Source organism: Otolemur garnettii, unplaced genomic scaffold (genome assembly GCF_000181295.1).
Source record: "Otolemur garnettii isolate 467f Iridium unplaced genomic scaffold, OtoGar3 scaffold00048, whole genome shotgun sequence".
In the NCBI taxonomy this organism is placed as follows: domain Eukaryota; kingdom Metazoa; phylum Chordata; class Mammalia; order Primates; family Galagidae; genus Otolemur; species Otolemur garnettii.
The window spans coordinates 3,787,831-3,798,886 of record NW_003852443.1 but is presented as its reverse complement, the minus strand read 5'-3'; the positions used below and the strand labels follow the sequence as shown (position 1 = coordinate 3,798,886).

The 11,056-nt window shown below is 36.0% G+C and overlaps 1 protein-coding gene across 1 annotated transcript in view; it reads left to right on the top strand.

Annotated features, from left to right (window-relative positions):
* DNAJC10 (DnaJ heat shock protein family (Hsp40) member C10) overlaps nucleotides 1-11,056 on the top strand; it is a 47,401-nt gene that overhangs the window by 34,605 nt on the left and 1,740 nt on the right. Inside the window, exons 17-22 of the mRNA XM_023514156.1 lie at nucleotides 864-1,019; nucleotides 1,581-1,714; nucleotides 2,635-2,688; nucleotides 2,934-3,081; nucleotides 6,695-6,814; nucleotides 10,253-10,357. Of these exons, the coding sequence (XP_023369924.1) occupies nucleotides 864-1,019; nucleotides 1,581-1,714; nucleotides 2,635-2,688; nucleotides 2,934-3,081; nucleotides 6,695-6,814; nucleotides 10,253-10,357 (717 nt within the window). The remainder of the gene's footprint in view (nucleotides 1-863; nucleotides 1,020-1,580; nucleotides 1,715-2,634; nucleotides 2,689-2,933; nucleotides 3,082-6,694; nucleotides 6,815-10,252; nucleotides 10,358-11,056) is intronic.

The window sequence follows — 11,056 nt, the reverse complement described above, 5'->3', positions numbered from 1 at the left end:
CTTTCCTACTCATCTGTTCCTCCTACTCCAAAGTAATGTTTTGCGTTGCTTTGTTTTACCAGTGAAACTAACCTCTTTGTTATTATCTTTCGTTAAAATGTTTAGAAGTGATCTATAGAGATTTTGTGCATTATCTCCAATCAGAATGTCAGAAAATGAAATAGTAGGCTTTCCATTTGTAATTAAAGGTTCATTTCCAAACCAATCATTCTTCTAGAACAGAACTATATGGCCTTATATAGATAGCCAGTACAGCTCTTGATGAAACTACTGTGTTATCTCCTCATCATCTAAAAGTTACCTCTTTTCTCTGCCTATGATTTGAGTGATACAATAGAGAAAAGGAAAACTGATGGGCAAAATCTTAGCTTACAAAATAGGGACTATTTTCATTTTTTACATAATTCATTGTAGATTTCCTTGAAGTATATGTATCCATAAGCATCTTTTGATTTCCAAAAAACAGGAACTTTGTAAAGGTTGAGCATCTCTAATCCAGAAATCCAGAAACTTAAAATGCTCCAAAATCTGAAACTGAGTGCCACCATGATACCTCAAGTAAAAAGTCCCACAAATAAATACTTAAGATAAACTGTGTTTCATGCACAAAATTTTTTTAAAGTTTTTAAAATTACTTTCAGGCTATATGTGTAAGATATATATGAAACAAATGAATTTCACATTTAGACTTGGGTTCCATCCCCAGGACATGGATACGCAAATATTATGCATATAGAAATATTTCAAAATCCAATTTCTGATCCCAAGCATTTGATCCTTGGCCTGTATCAACTATTTGCCATGAATATATGAACAACTCTTTTTTTATGTATATACTTACAATAAACCCGTATTTTCTTTAGGATCTTATGAATCCTTCAGTGGTCTCCCTTACACCCACTACTTTCAATGAACTAGTTACACAAAGAAAACATAATGAAGTCTGGATGGTTGATTTTTATTCTCCGTGGTGTCATCCCTGTCAAGTCTTAATGCCAGAATGGAAAAGAATGGCCCGGGTAAAGTAAAATAGTTTGTTTAAAATTCTAACATTTAATAAGAATGGTTAACAAAATTATTTTGAAACTGAGATGAATGAATCCACAATTAGCTTATTACACAATGGCAGGTCTGATCATACCATGTGAACTCCAACTCTGGTATATAGTGATGTAGAATAGCTATTGTGTGTATGAGTGGCATCTGCTTTACTTTTGACTAAATTTTTACCAACATCAACCCAAAGATCCCCTTTCATTTTCTGTGTAAATTTTGAGCTGTGATTTCTAGTACCTTAACGTTTAAGATTATATATTTTTGTGCTGTTTTCAATGACACTGAATTTCAGAAAGACGTAATTTTTCCCATGCTAGATGAATAACAATCTGCAATGATTATAGTAAGTTCTTAATTACAAAATCAGATTTCAAATTGATTAGTAATAAATGATCTATTATATGTTAAACCCTTAACCATTTTTATGTGGTAAAAATCATTGTTAACATTTTTGTAATATAAATGAAAAGTAATGGAGGTAGTTTTATTCTAATCACTTTGATATATGTATCTTTCTTTTACAGACATTAAGTGGGCTGATCAATGTGGGCAGCATAGACTGCCAACAGTATCATTCTTTTTGTGCCCAAGAAAATGTTCGGAGATACCCTGAGATAAGATTTTTTCCCCCAAAATCAAATAAAGCTTATCAGTATCAGTAAGTATTCTCTCAAATTTGGAGATATTATAATCGCTTAATTAGACAGTTAACATTTGAGTTATCCTAACTACATAAAAGTTAATCCAACAAATACTAGTAGCCAACGGATAGTATGTTAATGAGCTTCATCTTCAGTCAGGAGATAAAAAGAGAAAAACAGTCTTGTTAAATCAGTTTTACAGTCTATTCAAGAAGCTGAGAGGAAAAGCCAACATTTATGAAGTACTTACTTGGTTTCAGATACCATACTAGATGTTTTACTCACATTCTTTCTGCTAGTTCTCACAAACTCCATGAAGTAGGAATTATTACTCTTCCTGCTATCACAGAGAAACTCTGATTCTTAGACCTAAGATTACTTTCCCAAGTCAGCAGCTCCTAAGGTTTGAAGCTGGGACTTTAAGCCAGGTCTGTCTCAGTGCCTGTGATATTTCAGGCAGAAAACTCAAATTTATGGTAGAATGTGATGAATGTAATTAAAGTAAAAATGGCCACAGATCTCAAAAGAGAAAATGATCATAACTATGAGAAAACACAAAAAGCTGTATCTTTGAGACAGATGTTGCCATGGGTCATTAAAAGTGGATGAGTTGACAGGCAGTAATTTGAATAAAGATTCAGAAACTTAAGCTTCAGACACTGAGTTGTATACTTCTCATAGGCCTGTAGGAGAAATCCAGGAGGCAGCTGGACACACTGGTCTATGTGGAGTACCACAGGGTATCAAGACTAGAGAAAATACATTTGTGAAGCCACATAACACTTGTAGCTAAGTGTGTCTGAGAAGAGAAATACTATGTGAAGCATAAGGTTTTTGGAATATTTTGATTTTTTTAAAATTACTACAATAAAATGTTTTCTGAATGTACCAACCAAAAAAATCCTGTTACAACTTTACATATTTTTTCTTCTTTCAGTAGTTACAATGGTTGGAATAGAGATGCTTATTCCCTAAGAATCTGGGGTCTAGGGTAAGTAAAATATGTCTTATTTTAATGGATATAAAATACATTGAAAGCTATTTACTTCCCTTTTATGAAATAGTTAAGTTTGCTGTGGGTTAAGGTTCAAAACTCCTTAGTAAAGGATTACATTTAAGAAAATAGGTCTGTGCTTTTAAGTTATTTTTAACTTAGAAAGTCTTGTGGTATTATTACATTTTAGATGTTTGGTTTGGTTTTGTATATTTAAAAATTACTTTGATTCCTTGCCACAGATTTTTACCTCAAGTGTCTGTAGATCTAACACCTCAGACTTTCAATGAGAAAGTTTTACAAGGGAAAAATCACTGGGTGGTTGACTTCTATGCTCCTTGGTGTGGACCTTGCCAAAATTTTGCTCCAGAGTTTGAGCTCCTGGCTAGGGTAAGTCTTATGTTTCTACTTAAATCAGTTGTAGTCACATGCATGTTTTCGTAATAGACAAGAATGATAGATTTACCACATTTTAACTTTTTTCTTAAAATTTTCTTCTGAATTTTAAAAAAGCTAGTCCATTTATGTGACTAATGCAGTTGGTTTCTCCTTTCTTTATTAAAGCTTTTAGCTAACATCTTCCCATTTTGGTTGACATCATCCACTTAGCTGTAAAAGCCAGAAACCTTACTTCTCACTCATCTCCTACTTCCCTTCCCCTCCCCACCACCACCAGGACTCTGCTGCCCTCTAAGCAGTCACTAGATCCTATCAGTTCTGTCTCCTAAATGTCTTAAATGTCATCTGCTCGCCCTTTCTACTGCTAGTCTCTTTAAACCTCACATCTAGACTTATATTTACCTTTTAACTACAGACATCCTTTACTATGTGCAGGGGATTGATTCTAGGACCACACTACATTGGCTAGAATACAGCATATGTAAGTTCCAGAGTTGGCCCTGTAGAACCTGTGAATACAAAAAGTTGGCCCTCCTTATATGCAGATTTAAGGTGTTTAAGAAAAGAAAAACATCTGTGTATAAATGGGCTGTGTAAGTCAAGCCCATGTTGTTCAAGAGTCAGCTGTAGTCTCATCCTGCCCAGCCTCCCTTTTATAGTGCTGCTCTGGTGCTCTTTCTAAAATAATTGTTCTCTCTGGCTTATAGCTTGATATGCATCCACTGACTTCAGGTCTTTGATATGAGCTGTCACCCACCTCACTTTATAGTCCAGGCACAGTAAATTATGCCAGGTTATCTGAACACGTTATCATTTACTGGCTGCATGTGCTCTCGAAAATGCCTTGTCCTTACCTTAGTCACCTGTATTGTTCTTTTTCTATAAAACTCAGTTCTGTTGGCACTTCTATATTCCCTGCCCTTCTCAGTTAATCAGTGTCACCTTGATAACTTACACCTAATCAGTGTACTATAAAATGCACATTAGTTATTCCTTTACATACCTGTCTCTTCCTAAGACTGAGCTTCTTGATGGCAAGGTCTATGTCATTAATCTTTATATCTCCAATGCCTAAGTCAGTAAATGCTCATATAAAATTATACTGATGACATACCATCAGTATAACCTTTCTTGGGTATGTCTTTGTCCTCACAGTCCTATTAGTGATCTAATCCAGATTGCCTGAATAACTCAAGGAATTCTTGCCACTGGCAGTATAAAACACTGATTAGCATCAGAAAGGTAGCACTAGTTCCACCAGTCCAAAATAAAAATTTAGCATCCCAAACCATGGGAATTTTGCAGCAGTAGAACTTCAAAGTTTCTGTATGCTGGAATAGATTTTAGTTATTGACCGGTCCTTCAAATAAGACATTTTTTCTAACTTACTCTTAGAATTATTACAGAAAAAAATCATAACAACATCTACCTTATTCTTTATGCACTGGAAACTTAGTTATAAGTTTTGTGATGGAACTTTGTTTTACAACTAGCCAGAAATTTTGAAACATGAAAAGAAATGCAGCAAATCCTAAGCATCAAATGCATTATGTAGGGACCAAGGCCACAAAGACGAAAAGGTAGAAATTCCATCTCCTTAGGAGATTTTAACCTAGTAGAAAGATAACATGCAAATAAATATGCATAATACAACAGGATAATTGCCATAATGAGATTAGAATAAAGCTAGAACATGGGAGAATCAAATTCATGTTAGAGAAAGATGTTTGAGAACTATCAACAATATGATGTCACCTAATGAGTAAAGACGTAAACTGAACATTTTGAAAATGACAAAGCTTATTAAAATAATATTTTTACATCTTTTACCTTCAGTGTTAGTATATCTGTCTAAATACCTCCTTCAGAATGTACACAGCATTGCTAGTGTCCCAGCAGTCTGTCTTTTGGTGAACTCCTGCTTTGGAGACCAAATTAGAAATAGCAAAGATATTTTAATTGTCCTGACGTGAGAAAGGATAACTTGAACCAGGATTAGGGCAGTAGTGATAGAAGGGGACAAATGAGAACAAACAAGATTTAATGTTTGATTGTGATAGATGAGGAAAAGAAAAGATAAGCTTAGTTCCTGGCTTGAACTAAGAGTAAGACAGGAGAAAGGATTAATTTTAGACATGTTAGATTTGAGGTATTTAGGAGACATTCACCTACAAGTAACCAACACATAGTCAAATATGAAATCAAAGGGAGATTAGGGTATTTCACCACATGGATATATAAAATCAGCTGAGAGACTGTTCACAGTAAAAAGATCGTTGACCAAAGAGGAATTCTGACTGAGTATTACAACTTGAAGGGGAATTAAATCTAAAGAAAGAAGTTCTCTTGCTGTAAAAAGGAAGAATAGGCTCGGCACCTGTGTCTCAAGTGGCTAAGGCGTCAGCCACATACACCTAAGGTGGCGGGTTCCAATCCAGCCCGGGCCCGCCAAACAACAGTGATGGCTGCAACCAAAAATAGCCGGGCGTTGTGGTGGGCGCCTGTGGTCCCAGCTACTTGGGAGGCTGAGGCAGGAGACTTGCTTGAGCCTAGGAGTTGGAGGTTGCTGTGAGCTGTGATGCCATAGCACTCTACCCAGGGGGACAGCTTGAGGCTCTGTCTCAAAAAAAAAAGGAAGAATAACCAGAGTGGTAAAGAAGCCAAGAGAGAATAGTGAAAAACACCCAGAAAGAAAAGAGAAGGGAGTGGTCTACAACATTAGGTGTCCACTAGTTTGGTCAAGTGAAGGTCATTGTTGAACTAAGCAGTTTTAAGGGAAGGAGCAGTAAGAACCGAAGCCAGATTAAAATTTATTGCCAAAGAAGTAGGTGATGAAGCAATGAAAGAGTAGACTGCTATTCAAAAAAAAAAGAGAGAAGCAGTGTGGTAGCTAGAGGATCCATTGCAATCCAGAAAGAAATTTTTTCTTAAATCATAATTGTGTACATTAATGCATGTATGAGGTACAGTGTCCTGATTTAATATATAATGTGGAATGTTAACATCAAACTGATTAACATAGCCATAACCTCACTCTACTCTTAATAGTTTTGAAGTGTACCATTGCATTGTGTACATTAGATTGAGGTCCCACCTTCTTGTGATACGTTTATTCACTGAAAAGAAAGTCAGGGTGGCGCTTGTGGCTCAAGGAATAGGGTGCTGGCCCCATATGCTAGAGGTGGCAGGTTCAAATCCAGCCCCAGCCAAAAACTGCAAAAAAATAAAAAAGTCAGCCAGCACCAGAGAGTGTCAGCATTGCACATAAGGCCAAAGAAAGGAAAAAGGGTAAAGACAGAAACAGATGTTTATGATATGATGGGCAAGGTCTAGGTAGCAGGAAGAAGTGAGGTAGTTCAGGGTAAAGCTTCTCAGTTTTCTCAGTCAGATGAAGAGTTTATTTACTATTGGACGGGTGGTGCTAGAGATTAAAGGGCTAGGAAGAATTTGGAAACAATCTTGTTCAAATAGAAAGAATTAAAACTAAATTTTTAAATTAAAAAACCCTTAACATATTAAGATTTGATGTGTTTTATATCATTCTTTGCAATCGTCAAAACAGTTTATGCCAAAGAGAGAAAGACAACCTATATTATTTTTTCAGATGATTAAAGGAAAAGTGAAAGCCGGAAAAGTAGACTGTCAGGCTTATGCCCAGATATGCCAAAAAGCTGGCATCAGAGCCTATCCAACTGTTAAGTTTTATTTCTATGAAAGAGCAAAGGTATGTACAGGCTTTCCTCCATCTTCCTTCCCTTAGCAAGCCAAGCTCTTTATATTATTGCATATTCCTGATACAATCTTCTTCTTATGTATATCAAGTTCTTAAAAGGGTTTTCTGTCTTATGGTTATTAATACTCTCATTTGCCTCAAAATTTTTATACTAATGAAAACTACTGGAAAGAGACACAGTATTAGTGGTTATCTTTGAGTGGTGGGATTCAAGGTAATTTCTGTAGAATTATGTACTTTCCACTTTTTATACAATGAGTACATGTTACATGCGTACCTCTTACTCAAAATGTTTGGGACCAATACTGTTTGGGACTTTTTTAGATTTTGGAACACTTGCATTATACTTAACTGGGTCTGCATTGCTGTTTGAAAATCCAAAATGCAGCCAGGCACAGTGACTCACACCTGTAACCCTAGGAGGCCGAGGCAGGAGGAACCCTTCCACTCAGTTTAAGACTAGCAAGACCAAGACCCCATCTCTGCTAAAAATAGAAAAATTAGCTGGGCATTATGACCGGTGCCTGTAGTCCCAGTTACTCAGGAGGCTGAGGCAGGAGGCTTGCCAGTACCCAAGAGTTTGAGGTTTCTATGAACTAAGCTGACACTGGCACTCTAGCCTGGGGCAACAGAGTGAATCTCAATAAAAAAAGAAAAATCAAAAATGATCCATTGAGTGTCAAGTTAGTGTCAAAAACTTAGGATTTAAGAACATTTCAGATCTTTTAATTTAGAGATACTTAACCTGTACTTTTAAAATTTGTCTTTTACATAACCTTAGTATTTGAGCATTTATTGTGAGGAATATTAGTAGGCTTAGACTCTAGAATAAAAAGACAAGTTCCTTGTTTCAGTCATAATTACTTTTGAGGGCACTAAGCTTTTTTTTAGTTAAAAAGTTTAGAAATTTTCCAGTGGGTTTTAACAAAATTGAGATAACCTCTATTTATACTCATTGATACTGTCATCCTTTGCTCTCTTCCCAAGTAAGACTTTTTGACAATATAACTATGGCATCATTTTAAAGAATGGGTAAGAGATTTCAAGAAGAACTGGTATTTGTCTTACACTTGGTTTGTAAAAAAATGAATGAGAAGGGGCGGCACCTGTTGCTCAGAGGAGTTAGGCACTGGCCCTATATGCTGGAGGTGGCAAGTTCAAACCCAGCCCCGGCCAAAAACTGCAAAAAAAAAGAGTGAATGAGAAGAAAATGAACATGCAAAAAACAATCAGGCAGGTTTTTTTGTTTGTTTGTTTGTTTTGAGACAGAATCTCACTTTGTCACCCTGGGTAGAGTGCAATGGCATCACAACTCACAGCAACTTGAAACTCCTGGGCTTAAGTAATTCTCTTGCCTCAGCCTCCCAAGTAACTGGGACTGCAGGCACACACCACAATGCCTGGCTATTTTTTGGTTGTAATTGTTTTGTTGTTTGGTAGGCCTAGGCTGGATTTTAACTTGCCAGCTCTGGTGTAGGTGGCTGGCACCCTACCCACTGAGCTACAGGCGCCGAGCCAGGCATGATTCTTTTAATTAAAAGAAAAAACCAACAAATGAAGGGGAACTAAGGAGATTGCACAATTTGGTAAGGATCCTAGAAAGAGTAAGAAAATTACATACCTTTTAATGTCACTAGAGAGCAACAAAAAAGTAGTCATTTCTATCTAAAAGTAAGCTTGAAAAGATAATCTTAACTCTAATAGGTTAATGCTGAAAAAGTACAATTATGGAAGAGCCAAACAAATGGTAATAAGTGATCAATAAAACCTAAAATGATGAAAACAGACTTGAATGGTCTTAAGTAAATGGATGGTACTCTGCCTGGAATCCAGCTGATGACACAATTCTCAATTTAGTCTTAATGATGTGGCCAGCTGAACAACAATAACTAAATAGTGAAAGCAATGTTTCATGGTTATAGTGACTATTAAGGTCACTAAGAATACCCTGTAATACACACAGCTGCCTGGAATATTTACTTACCATATTTCTACTCAAAATGCTTTACACTACTGAATAAGTTTCAAAGTAATGAGCTTATTTCCGTTAGGGAGAAAAAGAACTGTGATAAACTAAAGTATTTGTCATGAATTTTAATATTCAAAATAAATAATTTTAAATATTTTATACTTTTTCAGGGAAAATATCAGGTTAAGATCTGATGTTTAGGCTCAGGGCCCATAGCTTAGTGAGTAGCGCACCAGCCACATACAGCAAGGGTGGCGAGTTCTAGCCTGGCCCAGACCTGCTAAAACAACAATGACAACTCCAGCCAAAAAATAGCCAGGTATTGTGGCAGGTGCCTATAGTCCCAGCTACTTGGAAAGCTGAGGCAAGATAATCGCTTAAGCCCAGGAGTTTGAGGTTGCTGTGAGTTGTGACCTCATAGTATTCTACAGAGGGTAACGTAGTGAGCCTGTCTCGAAAAAAAAAAAAAAATCTGATGTTTATTGATAGTTATATTTTGAAATAGAACTAAATAAAGAAATTAGGTGATAAATTTCAGAAATCTAGAAGTATCACACATCTAGATTTTTCAGTGAGGGTTCCTGATTTGTCTGTCTTAAGAAAGCAGAACTCAATAGAGATTAAGGCCTGAGTCTTTATTCCTTTGGAATCAACAGCAGTGTTTCACACTTTCCAGAACTGAGAAATGGATGACATAGGTAGTGACCTTACTCTAGTAGAATGGTATTAGCAAAGTATCAGTATGGTGAACAGTCACAGAATTAACTCACCACAGAGGGAGCTGTTTGGACAGATGTTACCACGTCCAGAGGAGTCCAGAAGACAAAGTTAGGAACCAGATGTCCCTGGTCCAGACTGACAGAGGTGGCATCCAGAAGTGTAGGCCAGACAGAAAGGCCAAAGAAGACTGATGATGGAAGTAGAAATATGAACTACATAGGCAGTCACACACAAAAACAAAATCCTGGCACATAGTACGGGGTTAGGGGTTCACACCAGCATCAGATAGGTAGCTCCAGATCCAAAATAAGCAGGGCTGGATATATCAGCTGTTCCTTGCCCCTGCATTTAGTTACCTTCCAGCCATGGCCAGGTGAAAACCAGGACATATGCACTGGTCTTCATTATTATCAGTCTAGGTTCTGTCAGTGCTATTCATTTATTAGAGAAGAATAATTGCAGTGCTCTAGGGATATCTTATATAATTTAAGTGTTCTGATGTTTATGGAGTCAGCGATAGATTTTTTCCAAGGAATTATTTGACATTCCCATAGCACTAACATTAGTATTTGAGGTACATTATGGGCTGTGATTTTGTAGCATTATTTCTCTGAAGAAACTTAAACTTCAAACACTTAAATTTTCAGAACAAAAGAACTTTAAAGCATAATCAAGTTTCTTAGAAGGAAATGTTGTTTTGATTAAATTCTTAAAAATAATAAGAGTGTTTTTAATTTTAGAAAAACTTGGGGGAAGAACAAATAAATGCCAGAGATGCAAAAGCAATTGCTGCCTTAATAAATAAAAAATTGGAAACTCTACAGAATCAAGAAAAGAGAAATAAGGTAAGGACTAAGTCCAGAACTTAAAGTTATCAAAATTTATTCTTAGCAAAATTTATTTTTACCTTACACGTCTCAAGAGATAAGTAAAATGCACTTCAAAAAATAGTAAGATAGTTGAAAATTTGCACTTTGGTAAATTTGACAGTCAAAATATAACCTAGAAACAACTTAAATGCTTAGAAATTTGGACAGTAAACCCATTTAACAAAAAAATGACTATAGCCCATACAAAAATATACATACAAAAGTCCATAGTAGTACTTTTCATACTAATAAAAAAATGGAAACCTAAACGTCCATGAATTACTGAATGGATAAACAGAATGTGATATATCCATACAATGGAATAGTTTTCTGCTGTAAAAAGGAATGATGTTCTGATCCATGCTAAAACATGGATGAACCTCAAAAACATGTTTACTGATTGAAGCCAGTCACAAAAGGCCAAATAGTATGTGATTCTATTTAAGCGAATTTCAGAATAGACTAATCCATAGAGACAAGAAGCTAGATTATTGGTTAGCTATGGTGGAAAAGAGCAGAAATATGAGTGACTGCTAATAGGTAATAAGGAGTTTCTTTTGGAGGTGTAAAAGTGTTTTACGATTACAGTGTAATGATAGTTGCATGGCTCTTAATATACTAAAAACCACTGGAACTCTTAAATGTAGGAATTTTATGATATAAGAAATATATCTC